General features: G+C 33.9%; 1 protein-coding gene across 2 annotated transcripts in view; it reads left to right on the top strand.

Annotated features, from left to right (window-relative positions):
- Window positions 1-1,214: 1,214 nt before the first annotated feature.
- The window catches only part of LOC123549834 (epithelial splicing regulatory protein 1-like), a 31,692-nt gene continuing 6,538 nt past the window's right edge, over window positions 1,215-26,368 (top strand). The window contains exons 1-12 of one of the 2 annotated variants that reach the window (XM_045338271.2): window positions 1,215-1,516; window positions 3,647-3,790; window positions 6,952-7,177; window positions 16,257-16,346; window positions 16,850-16,904; window positions 18,111-18,221; window positions 18,826-19,001; window positions 19,767-19,861; window positions 22,736-22,951; window positions 23,541-23,801; window positions 24,103-24,370; window positions 24,638-24,954. In XM_045338271.2, coding sequence (XP_045194206.1) covers window positions 1,364-1,516; window positions 3,647-3,790; window positions 6,952-7,177; window positions 16,257-16,346; window positions 16,850-16,904; window positions 18,111-18,221; window positions 18,826-19,001; window positions 19,767-19,861; window positions 22,736-22,951; window positions 23,541-23,801; window positions 24,103-24,370; window positions 24,638-24,954 — 2,112 coding nt within the window. In that variant the 5' untranslated portion in view covers window positions 1,215-1,363. The remainder of the gene's footprint in view (window positions 1,517-3,646; window positions 3,791-6,951; window positions 7,178-16,256; window positions 16,347-16,849; window positions 16,905-18,110; window positions 18,222-18,825; window positions 19,002-19,766; window positions 19,862-22,735; window positions 22,952-23,540; window positions 23,802-24,102; window positions 24,371-24,637; window positions 24,955-26,368) is intronic. The other variant, XM_045338272.2, reaches the window with a different exon arrangement.

Genomic DNA, 26,368 nt, shown 5'->3' with positions numbered 1-26,368 from the left:
ATTGAACTTAATACATGTTGTAAATTTCAAAGTTTATTTACTAAATTTTAGTTGTCTGCAAGAACCCGTATTGAGTGACCACTTCTGTTGACTTATTTACTCTAATACTTCCCTTGGTGTGTAAAACGGGTTTATTTGAAAGATTTACTGCCTGTTCAAATAACTTTTATCAACATTAATCCAAGTGCTTCGATTTATGTTATATGAATGAAACATTAAACATATATTGACATTACGGTTTATTTTTCATATCATGGAAAGATAGGTAGCGGAATTTGGGTGAAGGTAGCCTTCAGGGGGTCTGAGAATCATTTGTCACAGTTCGTAAGAGCATTGAGTTTTCCGTGCACTTCAGGAATAACTCACCGTTGCATATGGTGAAAGAAAATTTGAATTATCCATTCGGGGAAGACCTGATAGTCATAAATTTTTATCTCAGGAAATAGACAGAAATTGATTGAACATTACAGCTAAAATCTAAAGGCAAACATGCACTTTATGCTGACAGATATTCGATGTAAGTTCTGGTTCTGATATATTTCAGTTGATTTTCATGTAATGACTATTTAGCGTGATTGCTAAAAGCATTGTAGGCAATGGGTTTTGAGCCGAGTTTTATACTTTGCTGTGTCGTATGTTTAATCTGCTGTGATCTATTAACTAGACTCATACCAAGAGTAAATTACTTTGACATTTTCCACTTCGTCGTAAAATCTACAATTATGGAAATTTTCTTTCAAACCAGTTGCGGTAGGATATCCGACAGCATTAATGCCTCCAATATATATTTGTCCGTGGTAACACATTGCTTTCTGTTACAGGAAAATCCATTTTATTTCCATTATATGCATACGAGATTGTAACAGCTTGGCGCCATTTCCAGCTTCCGGTAACTACTGTTGATGCGTGCGCATTGTCTTATTTTCTTTTACGGGGTACACCGATGTAGAAAGATACCTGGCTATTTGGTTATATTTTATTAAATGTCTTAACTTTTTCGTCAAATTTACAACTTCCTGTATTTATATTTTATCACATTCCCCATCGATCAGCAAATTGAGCGATAATGGCGATTAAATAACTTCCAGCAGTAAAATTATTATTCGTCACACCTGGGCGCATTTACCTGTAAAATACGGTCTTAATTGGATCCCCCGTGGCGGTCCTCGATATTCATCGCCACGTTTTTAAGCACGAACCAATAAGAATGTGTGTCTTATTTTGACGGTAAAAGGCTAGGATATCTTTCACATGGTGTACAGTTTACAAAACATTTCCTTTATTACATTTAAGAGACATACACCATTTACACTGAATACATGTATTTTCATGGAGAAAAGTGACTGAAATTAGTGCAATCAAAATGAAAATAAGTGAAATTAACAATATGACCAATTCTTCTTACTTGGTCGTTTTATTTTGCGCGTCTGCTGGAAAAAATGGAGAAGAGCTTGGAGTTGACGAAGAACAGATAGTTTTATTTGTGTATTTATTATATGACTTGCCAAATAACAAGGTATGTTTACATTTTATTTCCGGCTTTAAACATTATACATTATTTTCGAGTGTTATTTTCTGTTATATTATCTATGAATGGCTACCTGGTTTTATGTAATATCATCTGCTAAAGTATTTTCAACTTCTATAGAGTTTCGGTCTGTTTAGTTAAATTGGTCCTGCCCTTTTAAATTTTGTTGTAATTTCACACAAAATTTACTGAAGTAGAAACTAAACTATGCTACTCGTGGGTAGTTTAAAAGGTGTTTACATAAAATCCGCTTATATTATCTCGAAATTTGGGATCATGTTTTATCTTTGGTATTTGTACAATTATTAGGCATTTCAAGTCTGTCAATTTGATAAGTTTACACATTTTTATAAAGTTCTGTAGCGGTAGCTTGAAACATAATACGTGATAATTTGTTGACTTTGTATTGAATCGATTCAAAAATGATTACAGTGTATCAAATTTTATTCTAGGTCATGCCAAACTATTTTTGTTCAAGGTGTTTATAACTGAACATGCAATATAATAACTTGATTAACACACAAAAATGTGGTGTTACATTATGAATAATAACAGTAGTTTGATTAAAGGAGCCATATTGTTTCCTGTACATTCGTAAAAAAAAGTTTTGTATTCTTCATACTAGTACAGAAGTTTGAGTTTATCATAAAGACAATACCGTCAAAAACTCGTGCCATGCTCATTACATCAGTACATGCACGTTTGGGGTTTCTCGAGCTTAGACTCATTTTTTTTATTTCATAGGTCAGAGTGCAATTTATGCTGGAAATGATCGAACAAATTTGTGTGTCAAAATGCGGAAATTACGGTTGTTTGTTCAAATAATACTGGCAGCACAAGGAGCAATAAAATACATATTTGTTCTATATTGATACCCATGACTTAATTTTAGCATTACTTAGAAGGAAAAAATAATTATAAACACCATGTCATGTTTAATTTAAGGTAAATATTTTGCTTTTGCAATGTCTAAAAATGAATCTACATTTTTAATGCATTTTAAACAGAGAGCTTTTAACACGGCCATAAAACTGGCGAACGTTTTCAGAAGCACTAAGGATTTTTCGATTTCTTGCGTTTTTATCACTTAATCAGCCAGATATTATTACATCCATTAATACAACAGAATTCATTTGCATATTTGTGTGAAAATCAAAACCCAAACAGCCGTATGACGGATTTTAAAATCGAATTGCCTGTTCGGAAAATATTAAACAGTTAATCATAACTTTTCCACGCCGTGTACTAAGATCTGTCAAAAAATCACCCAACCATGCTTGAATATATAATGCATTTTTGATGTAAAGAATGCCCCTTTAGCTGTCACACTGATCAATTTTTACAATATTTGTCATGTATTTTTTTCCTTCATCCGTGCATCATAATTATGTTTATGTTTCTTATATATATACATGTTATTTGTATAAAAGAAACTCCTTCCAGCGTGACAACTTTAATAAGCTTTGTGTAGAATGTCAAATTTCGTCACACTTTCTATTCAGTGCAAATAGCTTATGTCCCACAAAAGGCCATGGTAAAAAAACACACGATATTCTGACACCCATGAATATTGACAATATAGAGTTGTCAAAGTCTATAGGATTGCTCTCTCAATCAGTTAAACCCTTGAGCCAACCAGTTTGAAAATAAACATTTTACTAGTTTGCCAAAATACACCATTTTTTTCGAATATAAGAGAAGGATTCGAACCCCAATAGTCATGAGTATCCTCATAATACGCCAACTGACGTCAGCTCCAGGAAACGGACAGTTTAGATTGAATCAAATAACCTTTAAGCGTTCTGCACAATAAGTTAGCATAAATAAAAGTCAAACAGATGAGAACAAAAAGGTCCAGGGCTTACCTTGCCTTTTGCGACCGGACCCAGCTTCTACACTTTCTTCACAGAAGTCCAGTTTTTGTTAGTTTTGGTTTAGATCTACATAAAAGATATTGTACGTTTTTTACTTTAAGTGGTTGAAAAAAAGTTTGAGCCAGTATTAGCCGTTTTTTTTGTTTTTGTTTTGGTCTTATGTATTACATGAGTGCATAAAACCATATACGTTTGCCAATGCTAGTCCTTACAATGACATTGACCTCCATTTTTTGTTGCCTAGGTTGTTGCAGTGCAGCAGCATTACTGCCGACCGACGCCGAACGAGCTGTCGGAAACCGTAATTACAGAAGATTGTAAACAAGAAACGGGTCTAGATGAAGATATCATCAAAAATGCTCAACCACTGGACCATGTATTAGATGAGGTACGTACATTACACTTCATAAGAAGATATACGCCGCCTGTTATGCATTAATGTCTTTTTTGTAGTAGATGAAATACGAATGTCGTTTATAATATTAATCAGTGTAAGGGCGATATATCTCTAGGATTGTCGTATTTAATTGAGATTGGGGTAAATGAGTGTGTTTGGTATTTTCATAGGAATAAATAATAAAATACACGAATAAGCTCCCGCAATTTCGGTCTTGCTAATAATTTGCATATGAAATACTGCATCGCTAGGTACTGAACAATCTGAGTTTTAAATAATGTGACAGCTTTACTATGCTCATTCAGTTCTTATGAACATGCATACTTTGTTTAATTGAATACTGTACTTGTCCGTCTTTTGTCATGTACTGTTTCAAAACGGACAATCTGTTGGCGCTGTTGAAGCAACGCCAGTTGAATACTTATTCTGTAGTATCGATAAAATACACCAACGCAATATTTATCTGTTCCCTAAACTTTTCCTGAAAGCTAATAACACCTATTCCATTGCTAATTTAAATATCAAAAGAGCCGCTATAATTAACGGAGAAACGCGTGTCGGCTCTTCAAACATTCAGCATCCAATGCTGCTAGCACCTGTTGCACGATTATTGACGTTATAAGGATTTTCGCGTTGCAGTTAGCTTTTACCGTTTGCCAAAAGCTGTTGCTTGTAGGCCTGAGTTGCAGCGAAATGAGAAATTTATGTGTAGATGGTAACAATACAAATATAAACCCTCTACACAAACAAAGGACATCATGTTACGATGGTAACACATGTATTCTTACAATGACTGATAGGGTTGGTCAATACTAGCTTCCGAAGTTAAAATGAGAATAGCTGCGTAACATTTGGTGCGATCACTATAGGGGCTAAAAATACGATGATGTGGTGTTTAATTTAAAAGAAGGTAGTGGTCACTGGAGAAAAGTGGCCCTGGTTCTGTAAAACGACCTTCTAATGAGCCAGATGCTGTACCGTCTCTGTAGAAAGGCAGTCAAAAAGACCTGTACCAGTTCTGTATATAGCCACTGCCTTAAAATAGTTAGAATGTACATGGTAGCAAAAGATCATGCATTTATGGAATATTAAGAAATGGCTACTGTAGAGATTTTAAAACGTGTACCTTATACACAACGCCTTTCCGTGCATGTATTCTGTCAATCGTGTCTATGAAATAACGTGCAAATACAAATGACCAGCAGAAATATATATAAACCGTTGTCATAAGCAATTTTTATTAATTGCAGTTCCCCTTTTTCTTTTGCTAATCGCCTCTGATCTTATAATTTGCTAGACAAACATTTCTAACACAGAGAAAATACATTCAAAGGCCTGTTCGAGCCTAATAAATATTTAATCCTGAAAAGTAACACACCATGACAGTACATAAGCCGAAATAAAAATTTATGATTAATATGTATTTTTCACTTGTTTGCCCAAAAAGTTAGAAATAAAAAAGAAAACTGGTAATCTCATCAAATATTAAGACGAATTGTGAAAGTGTTTACTTTTCCACCGAAATTGACATATTGTTGAATTGTTGATCATGTTAACCGCTTTATTCTGATGTTGAAAGGGATAAATTAAAGCAGATTTGTCTTTTTCATGTAATTAAGTACATTCTTTTGTAATTGTGTGGTTAATATAACTGCACGAATGTCTCGAGTAATTGGATTTTCAAGCTTGCTAGTCTTTTCTCCCGTTTCATAGTGTCGTAATTTAGTGATCTGTAATAAAACTTGCATTATCAACATTAGCAGCATTTTTTAAAAGTGCAGCTCAATGCCATTAAAAAGATGTCTATGCTGTAAAATACATATGACTAGATGTTCTATTTTCATATCTAAAGTGACCATAATAAAACTGAAATAGACATGTTAAAATCGTGGGCAATATGCTTGCAAAGCACCCTTCAATCTTTTTATGCCAAATTGTTTCTGTCTTTGTAAGGCTTTTGGCTGGTAGTACATCTGTTTATAATACACCATTGTCCATGTATAGTGAATTTTAAAGAGAACTAGATAAAGAACTTCCAAGTTTTCAAACGTCTTTATCAGCCGTATATAGGAAAGGTTAATCACGAACATTTTTCTTGCACCCGGCGTTTCCCAAACAGCATGGCTATTAAAAGATTAACAAGTTTCTTAAAACTCAGTTCCGTAATATGATAAAAATAGAAATTAAAATGGTTTAGGTTTGAATTTAAAAAGGATAGCTTTGGTCTTTATGAACAGAAGATCTTCAAATACAAAATTTAGCATTTACATACGCCAAAAGTGTGTGTGTTTGTTCGTGTGTCCGCCGAAATCGAATTAAACGATTGGCAACATATTAGTACAAAAATACACTTTTAAATTAATATTTTATGTCTAAGTTCAAATGGAACGAAGTATTGTGTTTTAAGTTTGGCTGTTCGAAAACTAGGCAGAGCTAATGCACTCGCCTAAATTCGTGGTTATGTTCTTATGTGCAGGCTGGTGTCTTTGTACCCACTGCACACGCTTGTTTACTGGCCAGTGAACAGCTTTCATTTTTCACAAAGTTATGGCCTCTTTTCGACTTCTAGTATTCATTAACTTTTGTACTAACAATAACTGAGCATTACTGTCTTCAACATCTCTTGTTTATTTGAATAATTACATAATATATTATAATAGGTATGATGTTAATCAGAAATTCTGAATTGCAAATGTAAAAAGAACGATTTTTCAAGCAACAGTAACACTGTATTCTAATGCATAAATCAGAGAAAAGTGTTGTTCTAAATTAGGAACTTTAGTTTTGATTATGCTCTAATAACCGTTCCGTTACAACGCTATGTAACGTCACGTCTGTTTCCCTGTATGATGCAATAAAACTTTAATAGCCTAAATGTAAACGGCAGATTGTTCGTTTCATTTTTTACCGACGTGCCGTTTCCGAATGCTTGTTACTATATTTGGCATTCGTTATATACTTGTGTGCATAGTGCTGTGATTTTGTTCATGCACATACATTTATCGCAAATGCATTTTCTGGTAATTTCTTGTTAGTTTACATTTCTAAGCGATAAATGGTTTTGAAACCACATACCAGTATAGCTTAGCGTCAGTCTTCTTTAAGATAAATGAAAATGCATCAAATAATATCATAACATGCTTTTGTTTCAGTTCGACCGGTTTCTCGTCTCAAAAGGTGTTCACCCCGACCACGGCGGCAAATCATTCTGTCTCGCAACTGATGGACCAAATCATATACGACAAGCATTACATCCCGAATGTGGGAATAAAAACATTACTTTACCACAATATTTCTACTCATATTATGACCTCAGAAAAGAGTTTGTGAAAATGTACAAAGCAGAAAATATTACGAACATCAAATGTATGTTAGATTGTATCCTTTTTCATTCTTGAAAAAAAGAGTGTTTCGAATGACCTCTTCCGCGGAAAGGTCATGAAGTGTTGTTAGAATTCATTCTTAGTGTTGGACCGTAGTCCTCTAGGATGGCTGGTGAGTACGAATTGTATTTAAGCGGTGATGGGTTAGTTCTGGTTAACTTGCTAAAACATATATTACATATCTGAGTTGATGTAGACCTTTCCAAAGCTACAATTACTAAATCCTGTGCACTATTTTCTCATGCATTTTACTTCGTTTGGCATATTTTATGTAACTGATGGATACTCTGATATGCACTGATCGTTTTCAGCTTTCGTTGATATTAAGTCAATTAAAATCCGTTAAAGCTTTAAGTAAAACCCTTGCTTTGCAGCCGGTATCTCACTCACTTGGCCTTCATGACCGTACAATTGTTTGGTGCAGTTTATAGTACAACAAACTGCTTCAGACTCTTCTTTTGTTCCTATATATATATAGCCGTCTTCCGATGTAGTTTCTTTTGCGTCATTGTTTTTACTCCCGTCCAGTGCATAACAGGCAAGGATCTCCTAACTTGTTTATGTGCGTCATCTGTTAGACCGACCGTTCAGTCTTGTCTTGGAGTAAATGATTGCTTAATTCTTGTCAACTCTTGTAAGATTATTACTTTGTGACTCAGTTAATTTGTTCACAATCTTAGCACGTTTTAAATAGCAAATAATTTCTTACATAGACAATATTTCTTCTTGTATCTTTCGTTCCAGGGTCGTCTTTGCTTCGTTTTTAATTGTTCAGAATTTGGAATCATTCCACAAATATGAAAATTTGCTACTTAAGTCTTGATTCGTCATACTTTTACTTATTATTTTGGTCAATATTTTTCTTTTCATTGCGAACAAAGGCTTTTAACGCGTTAAAATTAACATTCCAAAATTATCAAGTAGTTAGGTAAACCCCTTGTTGTTTTTGAAGTAATGGCATACTAAAAGAGAAATACTTTTGAGTTTTAATTACAAGATTGGACTATGATAAACACCGGTAGAGTAAAGTGTTTGGTATTATATTCTTTGACACTGTCGGTAGGCCACGGTTTGGTCAATGGTTAAACAATAGAGATAGTAAAAAGATAACACTAACAAAAGACATGACGAGAAAAAACTTGGGCAAAAACAAAAGAATGCTTTAAAAGGCGTAGCGAAACCTAGTGAGAATTGACAAAAATCTTAAAACATAATAGCCGTTTTACAACATAGTTTTTCCTTTATGGCTCAGCATAAAAGATTGCGTGCGGAAGAATAACTTAACAATTGTCCATGTGCAAAAATACGGGTGCTTGCATTCCAATAAAGAAAAACTCGGTATTTATGAATAGTTTTTCTAGTTGATTTCCTTCTAAGATTGTTAGTTGAGTTGACTGTCCTAGTAACAATATTAACGACTAAATATACATGGTTTCGCCTAAAGGCGTTTATAAAAAGGTTAACTTTCAAAAACGAAAACTTGAACGTTCGTGCACTTTTTGAAAGGTAGAAACTGTTCCAGATAAGTTGATATCAAATTGAAACTAAATTTAACATTTTCAACAGCTCTCTCGATTAATGCTTTTAAAAGAAGTAGAAACTAAAGTAGTTTGAAGATAAGTGTATGAAGTCATCAAAACCTTCATGTATATTTATTCCCTAATTATTCATTCTTATTGTGCGGCTACCGTGAACCTGCAGTCCGCACGATATAATGCAACTATGTGGCCAAGATGTTTTTATTTCATTTCATTTTCATAACAATTTACCCTAAACTTGAAAATCAGCGTGAAATTAGATTAATGTATGGAAACAGCGTGTCTGAATCGACGTATGAAGATGTGTTAAGGCAGTTAATTCCATGTTTGTTCAGGCGGGATTAGGGAAGAAAATTGTATTTAAAACTGAATGTGTTGGCTTTCATTTTCGACAATACGGTAGGGATTAACATTTCTGCGGGCCCTCAAAGAGTACTGAATATCAATTTGTTAAGCAAGTATACTGTATATATTAACAAAGTCAGAGCTGACACAAAACTTAACAGACACGTATAAAAGAAAGTGCATTAAAGCGCATTTCTTATTCTCCCATTAAAATAAATTTGAATGTATGCTTAACTTACTGTTCTTTGTGTATCGGGTCAACTTTTTACACTTTTAAAATCGTGACAACGTAATTTTAAAAGGCGACGTCTTTTTGACATTAATGATAAATCTCAATAAAAATGTTGGTACTTTAATTCATATTAATGGAAAAAGGAAGTGAACATGTTCGGGATTGTTTTTATAGAACATGTCGACATATAACATGCATTTGACGCCGATTAAGTTCTCCAGTCACGTTATTGTTATTTCCTTTTCTAAATTGTTCTAGTTGTCTATTCTAATTTCAACATTTAGAATTGATTACAATGCGATTTTAAGAATGGTTACATTTCGTTGAAATCTGTATTATTCTAAACAAAGTTTGTTACAAATCATAGCTTACTAACTGATGTTGAAATGTGTGATTGAGAGAGTTTGGCCTTGACCTTGTTATTCTGCAGGCATGTGGACCTTTTGGGATCACCATGTCACTAATACCATAGTGATTTTATTCTTTCTCCTTGCTGAAAACTTTGCAAAAAAAAGGATAAGACATTAGTGCATTAAAGCAAAGAATTTCATTCAAGTTATCAAGCTGTTAACTGTGCTGATTTGCCAAACTGTTCGATATTTTCTTGACCACAATGCCCTTTTCTTCGCCTTCAACGCTGTCTCTTAAATCTAAACAGTTTTAACATACAGTATGTGTTATCTTTCTTCGTCAACGGTAGCAAGTAATGCTGGCATCTGAAGGTCGGAGCGTATCAAAAGTTTATCTACAAATGGTTATAAATGCGATTATAAACTTTTTTGTCAATACAGTTGAGGTTTCCATTATTTAAGATGGATCATGAAGTGAATTTCTTTTGGTATGTTTTCTGTTTAGAAACTAGTTAAGTCGGATTTAGAAGCACTTTGATTAAAAAGTGGCGATTCCCCTTTATTCTGTTCAAGAAACTCACGCTTGTTGGAATAGATATTACATTGATTTTAAGAGTTGCTCAATTAAGATTGTTTTTACTCCAAAATATGTCTCGAATATAAACATACCTTGAAACTATATCTCGAAAATCAACCAACTGAATATATATTATTTATTCACTTTTTTTCCCAGTTATCTAGAATCTAGAAACCTTTCTAACTTTTCATTTTCAATATCGACATCACTTAGTGGTATGACACTGTTATAATTTTCGTATTTTTTTTTAACGCTTCATTAACAATTCAATTTTAAGGTAGAAATGAAACTTTAATAGAGTCATCGGTGACTTTTATTTCGTATTGATTGATAATTGTGTAATTGTGTAACATTACCAGTGGTTGGACGTTTTAAACCGACTACCCGAAAATCTCTGAAATTTTGGTTGTTATGGTTAACTAACCGCAACAGGGTGGCGAAGTTATTGATTTTTGACGAAAGCATTAGGAAGGTTTTAACCGAAATCGTGACTCACTCTGACAATAATTTGCTCTAATTTTGGTAGTTTTACCCAAGATTTGCAATTTGATAACTCTGTTATCACTGTTGGAAAATTATTTATGTTTAACTTCTGAGTTATTTCAGTAGTCCAGATATTGACATTGGAGCGATGTTTATGACATAGAACAAAGATGTTCTTGTGTCTGGTGAAGAAGTTTTTGTATGTTCACGGGCAGTAAGCTGTTCCATGTAGGGTTAAGTTTTCAAAACATTGATATTCCAGTGATTAGATTCACCTTTATACATGGACCTATATTGACCGATTCATTATTGATATTTCACTGTCAGCAGATAAAGCGTTATAAATTGGCGAAACATTAATGTCGTTTTTAAAATCTTATCTTTCCTTTTAATTACATTTTACCTAAAGCGAATTTTCATACATCGTTAGATTTTATGATGGCAAATTAACATTTTAGCCTTGGGCTTTGTTTTAATATCTTTCGTTGGTAAAACATTATACATTGTATTTGCTCGCGGTAATGACTTCTCATTTTTGCCTGGATGGTTGTTATTCTCATATCTTTAAATGGATAAACTATAACTTGTATTTTTTGCAAAAGTTGTCTACCCCTTTTACCCTCCAGCATATTCTAGTTACTTGACAGAGATTGATTCATGTACGATATGGTCGACATTACGATTTTCTTTTTAGTTTATGAATCAAGAGGCTCATTTGGGGGAAATATTAACACACACAAAACACAAGCGCTTGAGATTATGATACAATTCAGTTTAATAACAAGGACGACCAGACAAAATAGTTTGGACCTTAGCTGGCTCAGCAAAATGGCATTCGTGTTGGAACATTGAAACACTCAAATCTTTCTTAATTTATCTACTCTGAAAATAATAGAAATGCCTCCTATCTCTCTATTTGTAACAAGTTGACTCAGATTTCCATCCGTATCTATTTTGGACTTAGTAAATCTTCACCACTTCGGTATCTCTATAAACTCAGGGTTTCCGTTCATTCCAATGTCGTCCGGAAGCTGCTGTTTGTTTTGTGACCATCATAGCTTCTATGTCGGGCTCTCTATGTCGGGCTCTCTATCTGTGTACACATTACTTCCTCATCATAAGTCTGTTTTTTTTTTGTACCAGCAGTACACAAACCCCATTCTTTTCTAAAAACCCCTTGATGTTTCACGTACGAGCAAACCTGTCTGCATTAGGTGTCCAGGGCCCATAGCCATTAAAGTCTCCAGTCTGAAACTTAAACTAAGTTGTTATTAAATCAGCACACATTTCAATGGGACTATGCATGATAATGCATTCTGCATATACAGACAGCTCAGATAGATTTCATCTACAAAGTTCCGGCAAGTTGCATTGGGTGAATACGGAATCTGGCCATTGGACAGAAACGGTGCTTCCGTTTATAAAAATAAGATTCCGCACTGAATAAATTATACTTCACTACCAAACGACACCGGTGGAATTTCCATTTCACGTGTAGAACATGCGTATTTCGTTATAATGATTCATCATAAATTCATAATACAGTTTAGTATTCATTGTAAATTGCATTCATGAATCAGAATTGCCAATGTTATTTTCAGTTGAAAAGTATAGTTACATTTTGTCAGTATTGTTGAAGCGGTCTTAATGTTATTAAGTTAATGTGTCAGCCATCATAATTTTATTAGAAAGGCTAATAACACTTGTTGAAATTAGTTATGCAAAATCGATGAATTATTTATACCTATATCATTTTCACAGTTATAAGGGCGACCAACAGGCTTTCATTTCCTGTTTAAGGTAAATCTTGGCAAATGTCGTCTGCTAAATAGAACTTTCATTAATAGCTGACATTCTGGAACATATATTATGTATATCACTTGATATACAAGGGAACGGTCCCCAAAAAAAGATTGACATAAATATGACCTACACGGTCGTAATACCTTCATATGTGTCGTTTGAGGGCGTTGTAATGAATGGCTAATTCGGGTTTTCTTCGCAAAAAGAATACACGGTTAATTAAGAACAACTGAACGAATGCAAAAACAATCAAGTATGCCTGTATTTGAATATGATTAAAAAATTGAAGCATTTAAAATTTATCTGTCTAAATTCAGGAAATAAAGCCAACCAAATTAATGAACATGAAAATAATACAACAATATATCACTTAGATACATCGTCTTGTTATGTGACTGGAATAAAGTTGAACGATATTATATTAAGTCATATATTAGCACGTGATCTCAATCTGCTTCTTCGGCGAAATACATAAGTAACTAATGATGGGGCTCTTTTCATACGTCCTGCCGTAAAGTAAGAATTTTGCAGCACCTTTTTGTACATTATAATTATCTGACGTCATGCATAAGGTTTTTATGGGGAAGACCATTGAAGTATCAGAAGACGAAACATATGAGAGTGTGTTGGAAAACATATAGAAAAAAGTTAACATCATTTGTTTTTCCTGAAACGCTTTTCTCCATAGCTTAAAACCGTGTCATTAAAAACATGGTATTTGAAATAGGCAAAAATTACGAATGTCATTGTGAGGTTTTGGAACTTCTATTGTTTGCAGTTATTAATGTGAATAGAATGTACATGCATTTTTAACTTGAAATCACAATTATATTGTCTGATTCGGTTTAATAACTTCTTGGTCATTATGTAGCTTTCATTTCTAAGTCAGCATGATAATGGTCGGCAAATGTCACTAAATATGCAGTTGACATGCCTGTTTGACCTTTGGACATTTAGCGTCATTAGGAAATTAAATACGACATTTCACCATGTAATTTGAAACTTTTGGCCAGCCGACAGTTTCCCCGTTTTCAGTGTTACAGAATTGTTTATTCTAAGTATACAAGTGTTCACAAAGTTTTCTTCCGCCAGTGTCGCAGTTTAAATTGTCTGCGCCGGTCTTTTTCTACATGTATATTTCAAAAGATCGCCCCGTATCCAGCTAATATTGGGCACTTCATTATTGGCAGTCTTTTCACCACTTGTCATTTGTTATCATTATGGACAATCAACCATCACAAATTGTCAATATTAGACATCTTAGATCGTAGTTTACTGATATATCAAAACAAAATGAGATACTGACAGATCTTTTTCCAAACATTGATGAATTGCCGTAGTCTCTTTGAATTCTAATTGTTGTCAGCGAGTTTGGTATCTATACTAAAACAATTGGTGGTATTCAACCTTTTATGTGTTGGCCTTGTTAACACCGTTCTCCTTTTCCTGTATGCTTCAAATATCAGCCATTGTACGCTTTGTTTATTTTACTTAAGAGGAATTTAAAAGATCTTATCTTAGCGGCAAACATCTTCAAAAACTATTTCATTCCCCGTCTTTTTTTGTGTCTTTAGACATTATATCGACCACAAGCCGCTTCTGTCCTACAAAAAAGTATTGAAACAATGTCGTAGCTGTGCATACTTGTTGATTTATTCTTGTTTTGTATTCGACATGACCCTTGACATTATTACCATATACGGCTTTTTATTGTCTATATTATATTATTATTTATTCATGCTCAGTCATAATGCCTCTTTGTTTTAAGTCCCTTCTCTATGCATAATAGTATAGCATAACAAGACCTGTGTTGCGTTAATGAGATTATGTTTTATACACCTGATCAAATGACGATACATGTTTGTTCATAATCAGTATTGATATATCGTCACCCCGTACTAAAACAATAGGCTTCAAATAATCTCAGAGACCGTTCAAGATTGCCTGTAAGATACCTACCGAAAGATAAAATCGATCTTTCTGCAACGTGCAAGTACATGTATACAAGAAGTTGCAAATTTCTTTATAACATTTTAAGTCGCAATTTTGCATTTCAGCAGAAACAATTGAACAGTTGTCAGAATTCTCTTGAATTAAAGTTGGCGATCTGCTTAAAAATGCCGGAGGAATGATTGTATGTATGCAGGCTATTCAGAAATGTACCCGGTGCGACAGACAAGCGCATCATGTCAACGACAAAAACATGTACTCCAAAGGCACTAATGCTATGGATTTTCTACATGTTTTGTCCATTTGCAGATTTAGCTTCAAACACAACCTGTCGAACGAAAATGAACATTTTCTATTTCGAACTATGCTCTGTTTCTTTTCATACACATTTATGTATGATATGTTTGTAAGCTGAAGGAAATGAGTGTTTAATGTGCGGTTTTATGCTCAGTGTATTTCCGCATTAACATGCATGCATACATTTACAAGTTGTAAGTAGTTCAGATGAGGTTTTTTCATTGTGTTGTCACTTAGAGCTGTTGTTTATCTATATATCATTGCCAAGACACCTCACGACTGCAGACACTATATATTTAATACAGGGCCGTCCCTTCAGGTTAAACATACAACCGTTACTGTCCTAATGTATAAATATGTTTGTACATTCCTTTTGTAACATAATAACACAAAACAGGAACAATTTATCTTCAGGTCAGGGCCGACACCTTGTAAATACTAACTTCATATATATTACACAGCCAAAAGAAGTATTTATGGTACATTAACATGGGTTTTTAGTAACTATTGTTTGTAAATAGTTTCAATTTGTTTGGCCTTCCGTTTGGTCACGCAAATTTTCATTAGTCAGTGTTCTGCCATATACACCTTCCTGTTCATGATTTTCCTTGTCTGTTTTTTTTTTTTTATTTCAATTCGAACAACTATATGCACCGGTCATATAACGATTTTGGTCCAGTGTGCGAAAAAGGGTCTTCACAACAGCACCTTTTACTAGAACTCCCTTTAGCCAAAGACGATGACATGAACCCTCTTTGATAGCATTTTGTTAAACTTGTATGTTTTTGAAATATTTTAGAGGTTTTGCACATAGAACTTTAAAAAGAACTGCTCTGGATATTTTTAATAATAAACTATTTTGACATGACAGTTCCTTACATATTGACCAAATCTGAAAGAGTTTTGATATATCATCAAAGCGAAAGATTTAGCTACTATAGTAGACCAAAATAGGCCTACAAAGGAGCCGAAACGGAGTCCATTTTGTGTATTTATGTTATATTCATAAAAGGGTTATTCTATGTGAATGACATTTTATGTCAGTTTGCCTAGTGCAAACATTTCATTGTGTAGCTCTACACTGATCGGAAGAATTTCTTTTATTTGACTTTTAGATTGTATCAAAACTAACAAATATTATATACCGTGATTCAGAAATTAACTACCGGTTGGCGTGTGCTGTAATAAGGCGTTTAAATTAATGAACTATTGCCTCGTATTTAAAGATCCCGTTGGATTCCGCAATGAATCTTCCAAGTGTCAGTAAATTTTCACTTTTTCAATAAATGAAATATTATTTGTCACATATTTTTATCTCAATAAAGCGATGTAATTAAAATTTTCATGGTGCACGTAAATGATATGTTATTTACATTCTTCATGGCTGTAGACAAGCATTGCCAATATATTCTTTGTTGTTGTACACGTTATATTATATGTTGTAATAATTATTATGTTTGAATATGTCAAAAATTGGTTTCCTTGACGAAGATGCTCAGATTTAGGATTACAAGAAGACCAGTCCTCAGAATATGGTATCAAACAGTGTCAAGAAATGGCATCAACTATTCACAGACTTATTGTGGACGGTAAGTAAACTTACTTGATTGTGTCACAGTTTAAATTGAACACATCGCTTATATGTTTATATCACCACTTCCACAAGGTTATTTTTCTGAAATATAACCCGTAATGTCACGCAAATACTTTAAATACTTTCAGTGGAAATAAGTTAAAAAAAAAACTTCATTCGTTCTCCACATCTGATTCAATTGGGGTGAAGTTGTAACTTACTTGCGGAGAACATTATTTGTCAGGAACCCAAGAACCTAATCAAAAGACTATAGAAAAATGACACTAAGCCCAACAAAACAAATATATTTTCACAAAATATATAAAGCATGTTAATGACACTCTGTTACATTGTTATGGAGACCAGTATCATTTTAACATTCCTTCAGTGGTATTACATCCATTTTCATAGCAGCAAATTTGTAACAAAACAGTAACTTAAGTTCTGTCACATTTCACCAGAAGTAATTTTAGAAGTTCTACGGGGGCTTAAATATTTACATATTTTCTTTTGTTTCAGGGCATCTATTCACAGAACCTGATGTGGTGAATGAGCGACTGGAACCAGGTATATGGTAAGTACAAATTTGAAAAACAGTCCAGCAGCAACAACAGCATTTAACAGTATACAACTCTAATTATGGACATGATTCTAATTATGGAAATTAAGTTTCATTTGAATAAATTTTATGATGATAGATACCTCAGATCGTTGACATGTTATTATATGTGTTTAAATATTTAAAAAATATAAAGCTTCTCATTAAACCTTAATTACCATAGGTTTTACATTCATTTTTTTAATTATAAAGCGAAGTACATTTGTAAAGAGATTTTTTTCGAAGGTAAATTATTTGATCATCTTAGTTTGTTTTGTGATCTACTCTGGACATGCGATGCCTTTGAGACACTCGCTTTTGACATACAAGAATTGTATCATCTTTGGTTTGACTTGACACAAACTCACCTTTGACTTTTGTGACATTAAAGTCTGATAACTAGGAGTTTTAAGAGACAAGTCTATAACATCCAACATCTGATTGGTTGTCTTGGAGTCAAAATTTGAAACTGACCAATTACAAGTCCGTATTCTGAGATTGGTTTACAGTCTCGAAACAAGGAAACATAACTCCGATCGATATTTGTCGTATCGCAGATATCATATTCTCTGACACTAGGACAACCGTAACAACGGTTTTGCCGCTAATGACGCCTGATATGCTGTTACAAATTTCTGATAAGATTAATTAAAACTCTTATTTGGATTGATGAATATAGAAAAAACTTTCCTGTTAATACACCTTGGGTCAATAAAAGTCTTTTGTACATCCGTTTATTATCAAACGTTAATCAACCCGCCTTGGAGACGAATGATGGAAGTTGGTGCGTCTGTAATCGAGAATCTCTGTGCAACAGACGTAGGGTTCTCTTTTTGCCTCGAAATCTTCCTGATAATGAGTGACATGTTTCCTGCTACTTTCAACCCCTTTTATCTAATTAATGAGAATAAAATATAATAAAAAAACAAACAAAAAAACGAATTGATCTAGGGTGTTCGATAAGGTAAATATTGTATGTTGTGTCATACACAATAGCTAGCGGTCTCAAACGACACCTAGTTTTTTTTACATAATTCAACGTTTGATGTAGTAGAAAACGCCTAAATTTATATCTAAAATGTAACGTGTTATTGTTAAAGAAGTAACACAGTCTAGACAGAGAGTGAATGTTTTTGTTGTTTCTTCCTTGTTATGATGCGTGCCTTTTTTCTTATTTTACAGTAGTAAAACAGATATCGTAGACGACGAGGTTGTGGTACGAGCACGTGGGTTACCATGGCAATCATCGGACCAAGATATCGCGAGATTCTTCAAAGGATTAAATATTGCAAAGTGAGTTTACTTGCATAATTTACAGTTTAATAATAATTTTCATTTTATGTAAAAACAGAGATTACTAGACAGAGAGTGCGCATTCTTACTTGGTTGGAAAAGCACTGCTTTCAATTTTGCATATGAACTTAAACTGCCAGTGCTATTAAAGGAGGTATTAAAAACTAATTGACTTGATAATGTTTTCTAAGTTGTTAATTAAATATTCAGACTTGTGACAGATATTGATAGAGCTATTACGGACAAAAAGGATTTATTGCAAGAAATTGGTATATTTTATATTCATGACAAAAACTAACACTAACCGAAGCCATTATGACCCTTTAAGAATAAAGTGAACACATATTGACATTTTGATATATTGATGGTAATTTGCATTTTTTTGTATTTTATGAATTATTCATGCATGCACGCTATATCTTTCAGTGTGTACATTATTAATGGCATAAAATGAAAACGACTGTCCGTCCTCATGTGACTCCTATACTGGATCTTTCCTGGAAACAAATCTGGGAATGACTAAATAAGTTTTTAAAATCTTGTTACAATCTAGTTGAAATAATTTAGTATAAACATTTCAGTAAACATATTACATTAATTACAGGGGTGGTGTAGCTCTTTGCCTTAGTCCACAAGGAAGACGAAACGGTGAAGCTCTAGTCAGATTTCAGGATCAGGAAATGAGAGATCTTGCCATAAGAAGACATAAACATCATATAGGTCAAAGATATATAGAAGTATATAAAGCCACTGGAAAGGACTTTCTGAATGTAGCTGGAGGTATGGATTAAAATGTCCTCACAAATGATTAGCACTTACCTGAACCAGTAAAATTTGAACAGCAAAAATGAAATACTGTAATATTGTCAGTTGTATACGATGTTCCAGTTTGTTCGTATACATCTATGTTTCAGAGATAGAGAAACATGTTGAATGTTTGAACTCAGATATGTAGATGAAGTATGTTAAATGTACATATATGATATCTGATATTGTATACCAGCTGTTACAGAAACGTACGTAGTGTTTTATTATTCTGGTATTGATCACGGTACGGAGCACGGCTAATTAGATTTTACTAAGTAATCAATACATTATATACTAGCAAAATCTGATGCGTAAAACCCCCTTGTTATGCAAGATACAGCATCAAATGACGCATATGTACTCACGCACTCCCTATGTACAGTGGTAAGACAGTCTGCCAAATATTTTGTTAACTATTTACTCTGGCGCGACAGAAGTTGGAAGCACGAAGGCCCGGCTTCAAAACGAATTTGACTAGCTCATTTAAACGCCCAAAATGCAGAAAATTTTATGTAGGTGGAATAGTGCGGTATGGGTATGCTTATGTACAGCCTTTGTACTAACAAAGCATCCCAATTTGAGACCGTTTTAGGCTTGGAGTTGTTTACATCATCAAAATAAATTAAAAATCCTGTAACAGCGACGTAAAATTGTACTTTTTGGTTGCGGGTTTATCCCGTAACCAAAGTTAAGTGTATTTCTGACAATCATGTAGCATCTTTATTTTTTGGTTTATAGGCAGCAATACAGAGGCACAGGCATTCTTGTCACGTGGCGGGGAAGTTATCATACGCATGCGCGGATTGCCATTCACAGCTACAACACAACAAGTGGTAAGTTCAAAGTAAATCTCATATATCCAATACTAACACCCTTGAAATATTTTAAGAATATGTACGTTTAAAGGTACTACCAGAAATATTATGATAAAGAAATATGTAAGTTCAGTTGCATTTTGATAAAGTTTCTCCAAAATCTTGTAAGCATACAACGAGATTGGAAGTGTCACTACTAAAAATCGAGAAAATTTGCACAGATGTGTCCCTTTTTCATTTTAATTCAGTTCATATATTAACCTGAAGTAAAGTCATAAAATTAAAGGTTAGTGTTTCAGTGACATCAATAAATCTCGTTTACAGCGCACGTGAGTTCTCTCTGTTTGACATTACTTATTTCCTTATTATAATACTGGTACTACTTTTTTTCCGGCAAATATCCTTCCAAAGAGTTATGTCCATATTTACTATCATGTTTTAATACAAATATGATTTTTTTTCACAGGATGTTATTAATATTAAATTTACAGGCACAGATAGTAACATAATTTAGATGTTTTTTCTGTTAAGAAAAATCTAAAATGCATTTTTTTTTGGCATGTTCGGCTAAAGCGGGATAACTTCATTAGTTGAATTGGTTTTATTTTGTGTTAAGCATTGTCACGTTATTACCTTGTGGTATTAAAAGAAAACTATTTTCTTTTTACCATTATTAATCCTTAGTGTAAATAGGTCACCATAAAGAGTTTAAGTAAGTACACCAGAAAAAAAAATGTTATGAAGTAAGTTTACTTTAGTTATAAAATTAGAAGCTCATTTCATGAAATGTTTTTCATATAAAAAGTGACTGTTTCACAATAGAACAGTTAAAATTCTAGCATTTTAAGTTGAACATATTTAACACGTTTCGGTGAAAATAGGATTTAAATGAAAATACTTAGCATAGAAAATTCGGGATATACCTCTGACATTCCTGTATTGAATTTTCAGCCGAATGGAAAACACTTTATCATGGTTACATAAAACGAATGATAAAACAAACTAAATCTTACTTTGTAAGTTAAGGTAAGTTTAGGGAAGGCTTACTATGTCTATGATATGGTACTCAGAGTGTGGTACAAGGACTTACGGTTCTAGAGTTTTGGTCGCCATATTGGATATGGTAATGAGGTGATAGAAAATCAGCCAATCATATTGCAGGAACTAAGATGGTGCAGGGCTGTCTCGTGAGTGCCTCGTGCAATGGAATATGGCCGTCTTCAATCATCATATTTCATATAAAACGGGATGGATCTTTAAAATTTATTTACTATTTTCAGTAACACTGTAGGTGTCACGTGGTTTCTGTAACCAGAGAGGCTTTCCCATTAGCACAGAAGTTCTCCTACAATCCTCCTTAAATGACATTAGTAACAGTTCCACCCCTGTAATTACAATTATTTTGGTAGAGGGTGATTTGAGTACTTTAAATGCAGTCAGTTGACCAAACAAGAGACACCTTATTCTGAGCTACACTTCTGCTACTCTTGTGCATGGGCGGTATTAGGTGGAGGCTGAGTTTGTGCAGGCAGTCAACCTTTTAACTAGATAGTCTCATATATATCTTAAGGTATTTTCCTTCGGATAATGACAGTATGTTTTACATTTTAAAAATACTCTCTATATTTCTGGGGACATTTTTTTTTTATTTTCAAAGCTCTGTTTCCAATATTTTTGTATTTTAAAAAGCCAGAAAAATTGGTTAGCATTTTCCTCATTTACTGGGCTTCATTCCTCTTTCGAGCTACCCACAGATTTCTCAGTTCTTTGAATGGAACAGAATGAACTCTTATATAGCCTTTAAATACAAAAAAAAAAACAACAGGAAATACATTATATTATTGAAATAAAAAATCAGTTCAATTTAGTCCATTTGTTCTTTTTTTTTCTTAGCTTAAACTGTAATGTTTCCTTGCATCAGAGTTCCATTATTATGTACTTTTCACACACCTCACCAAAAAAATCTACAATATATTTTTTATTTTTTTTTTGAAAATCCTGTAATTTTTCTTCGAAGTTCCTATATATCACGAGAAAAAATGCCGTACTTCCGAAAGTTCTTGTTAAGGTGCCCTATATGTTTTTTTTAAAGATTTTGTTAAGGTGGTTGACAGCCTGTTTATGTGACCAGTGATAAAGATGCTATACATATGCACCATGTATGGACGGTGAACAATATATGTCCATTAACATTAACATAACAATATGGTTCATTTCATGTTTTACTTTGAGTGGTAGATTAGAGAATATTTAACATATACTTCCATGTTACAGCTTCTTTATCTTGGTTTTTTTTTTTAAAATTCATGACTGTTTTCATGTTTTTCTTCACTTGAGTGATTTTAGTAAAATGTTTGAGGCAACACATATATCATATTTAATTTCTGTACATATAAATACGAATTTTAAGTCTAGTTTCGTGTAACATTAGATAAAATCCATACCTCATCAAGAATTTTTTTTCATCTTTCCATTATAAATACCATCACTCATTTACTTCAGTATAAAAAAATATCAAGATTTTTTTTTCTAAATAACAGTATGTTATTTGACGGCTCGGCTTGTGCTAGTTTGCGTTGCTAGAAATGTATATATAAAACACTTACATTCTTCTTTCTTGGAGCACCGTTGTTAATTAAAGAACGTGCTTGGTTTGTTTTTATAATGGGTTGATTCACACACTACAGGCATGAGACAAACCCACCACACGTGGTAGCAGGTCACGTGATATACATATGATGTGTGATGGGGAAGCCTCGCCTCGTCTAGTCTAGCCAGATAAAACAAAAAGCTTCACTGGTTTGCATGGCTGGTCTACATGTTTATCAGCAATAGAATATTCACCTATATTTACTCCATCTAACTGCTCTTGGTTATGTGTTTGGCTTCCAGCTTGAATTCTTCGCCCGGGAACCAAACGTGTGCGATGTGTTAGACGGTGAAGATGGTATTCTGTTTGTGCACTATCCCGACGGAAGGTCCACCGGAGACGCTTTCGTCTTGATGCCGACGGAAGACGAGGCTGATAAAGCACTGAAAAAACACAGGGATATCATGGGCACTCGTTATATAGAACTGTTCAAATCTACCACCGCTGAAGTTCAGCAGGTACACCCATCTCACTCACTCTCTCTTCTGCTTGCTTTTCATGTAAAGGGTGTTCAAATAATTCGCACTCGTTTCTATTTTTTTCAGCTATAGTAGACTTTAAGATCTTCAGTTTAAACAAAGATAAATTGCAATTTTTGACGTCATTGCATTTTTTTTTTTGATATATGAATACTAGCAAAAATACCGTGACTACACGGTCGTTAACTTGTTTGAAACAGCAGAAGTACGTGCAATTTCAAAATTCGAATTATTGTAACACCCTTTTAATGGTGAAATGAAATGTGTAGTATTTATGGAGGGAACAGGTTTGAAAACTCACTTGTAGAATATGCTTTAAACATCAGTTATTTATAAGAAGAACGATATTAAATCACTGTAGACATGGTATGTTATGTTTGTAATGCAATTTAAGGGTTCCACTTAAAACTTGAACATACCACTTTGAAATTCTGCTGATATTTCTTCAGATGTTTATGCTGAAACACGCAGTTCAAGAAAACTAGTAATTAAATGTTCGTACTTCATTCAGGGAATAGCTGTTACATGTTTGAATGGCAATATCAAATTTATGAACATGTCATTAAAGGTTTTAAACAGAAGCATGGACCCAAGAAACCCGGAACCACAGGAGAGTCAAGTTGCTCTCCCACCACTTATCGCCCAGTTACCGCCCCAGACTGCACTACCATATATCCCACAGTCTCTAATCACCAGCGGGACCAAGAGAGACTGTATTCGCCTGAGGAATCTACCAGGCGGGTCACAAGTCACAGATATTTTATCGTTCCTAGGGGAGTTCTCACAGTTTATTGTATACCAAGGAGTTCACATGGTTTACAGTGCTCAGGTAAGACACAATTTAAAAACATGATTTTCTGTTTAAGGTTTTCGTGTTTCTAATGTGTAGATGCATTACTTGACAGATTTATACATTACTGACATAGAACGTGCTTAAAACTTCAAAAGATAGATGTTGTTAACGTCAATTTACTGTCTGCATACACTCAAGATTATAAAATTTTGCAAAAGAATATGTTAATATCTGTTTATTCATTGAGAGAAAACGTGAGACCAAAAAGGCCTATTCTACACGAGACAAAATGAGTTACTTTTTTTAAGCACTGACCTTTGACCTTGAATTTACATAGGGAGAACCGTCAGGCGAAGCGTTTATTCAGATGAGCTCCGAGGAGGCAGCACAACTTACTGCAATAAACAGACACAGACGACAAATTATTTACGCGGGAAAGAAACGCGTCATAGAGGTCATTCAGTGCTCAGGGGAGGATATGAACCTCGTTCTTACACACGGAATTACGTCACCAACGCTGTCTCCAGTCACGCCAATTGCTCATCAGGCCGCTGTTCCAACTATCACCCATTCACCAATTATTCAACGACAAATAATTTCACCTGGTAAAATATCTTCTCCATTACATTTTTTGTGATGTTTTTAAAAGCTTTTTTAGCGTCATTTAAACAAAAAAAAACTTTTTTTTTTTCAAACAACTACACAGTAGAATAATTCTATTCTTAACTGTATGGTAATGCAGTATGATACATTATATACTGGGTACTGGGGTTTTATGTTATTAAACTGCCTAGTTACCTATATGCTTTACATGAGATAATCTGTCTCAGATTTTTTGAACACAGTGTTGCATGTATGATTTGTTTTTCCAGGTACTACAGCATTATTACCATCACTGCCTGGGGTAGCGACAAACCCCCTTGCTACTTCGTTCAGCTCAGCCTTGCCTTTCACACACATACCACAGCCAATGTATGCCTCACCTTTCCAGCAAGGGATCACGCCTATAGCCGCCGCTGCTCCAAGACCAGCCATGTTCCCACAGATAATCTACTGGTACCCTACACCTCCTGTTTCACCACAGACTTACTTCACTACTAACACGGGACCATCCATGGTCGTAATGCGGGGCCTCCCTTTTAATGTCTCTCTGCAAGATATCCTAAATTTCTTTCAAGGATTTCCGGAGGTACGTCCTTTGCCCAGAATTAAGAACTCAATACTAAGATTGTTATCAACCGTATTGCCCGTGATCTGTATAAAACAGGTTAATTTGAATCTTTATACCTGTCACTTAATAATAAAATTGCACAATATTGTGTCCGAAAACAGGAAACCTATATTTGTAATCTGATGGAGCATATCTAATAGGTAAAAGGAGATATGTCTGGGGAAAAAGAGAAAACCATGGGTAAAAAGAAGTATGTCCGAAAACCGGGAACATGTATGTAAATATGCAGAAGTCCGATTAATGAGTTAGAAAAAAAGTATGTCCGAAAACAAGGAAGATCTGTTTATCTATAAGTCCGGTAATCGGGTACAAACGTTTGTTAGATTAAGAAAAAGGAATTTTACCGCCCTTACATTACATGTCCGTCTAAATTCATTAAAAGGTTGGCAAAAACTTTTGCAAAAGTTGCGTAGGTACAGAATCATTGAAACGCACTTGTAAATATGAAAAATCTAATATATTGTTTTGAGAGAAGCAAAAATAACAGGGATATATTGTTATCGACCATGGACGGATCCAGCGCTAGGTATACTTGTATGTAATAGAGGGATGCACATGTATGTTAATCACTAACAAATCAAAAGAGTATAGATCATCTCGTTTGCTGTGAATAACACGGTTTGTGTTTAGAGATACAACGTTTCTCCATATAATATAACTTCAAATATTTATACATTTACGCTATTTGATTGTTATAGAGGTGAAGTTTACACGTAAATAAACTTCCTGTTTCGAATTTTAGCACTATTTTTTTCTGAAAATATTACTCTTAACGATGTATCTCTAAACTAAACATGCTGACAAGCATTCACATATGTGATTGTCTGAACATTAAAATTCATGCCTTGCACGGGATTTGCGTGCATAACATTCCTGTTATTGTAAAAACTTTAGCTGATTTTGCTGTTTCGAAGGAATTATGCTTTTCTAAATTGTTATTTAAAAAACTGTTCAGACGAAAACCTGGAAGTCCATATGAATGCTTGTCACATTTGGTTCCTTTCTATGTGCAGTTGTTTTAGCGCTACATTGTTTTCGAAAGTCCGTATTCATCAGCACAGTTTATTGTTTCACATTAACATATTTTACTTTAAATATGTTCTGAACATTCGGTGCAATTTAAATTTATAAAAGATTGTAACTTCAGATGTTTATTATAGTAAGTACATTATCAAACACATCGGGCAAATTTTGAATTTTCTGCAAAAATTGTCAAAATTGATTGCATTGTTTACTTGTAGTATTGTTGATGAATACGACTAGATGAAACTGCATTGATTAACCAGTTTATACTTACATATATAGCTAGTTTTTATTCTATCGTCTGCTGCTCTTCATAATATTTGTCGTCTGCTCTTCAAAAGATGTTTAA

Source organism: Mercenaria mercenaria, chromosome 6 (genome assembly GCF_021730395.1).
Source record: "Mercenaria mercenaria strain notata chromosome 6, MADL_Memer_1, whole genome shotgun sequence".
Classification (NCBI taxonomy): domain Eukaryota; kingdom Metazoa; phylum Mollusca; class Bivalvia; order Venerida; family Veneridae; genus Mercenaria; species Mercenaria mercenaria.
This window is presented reverse-complemented; position numbering and strand designations above follow the sequence as displayed.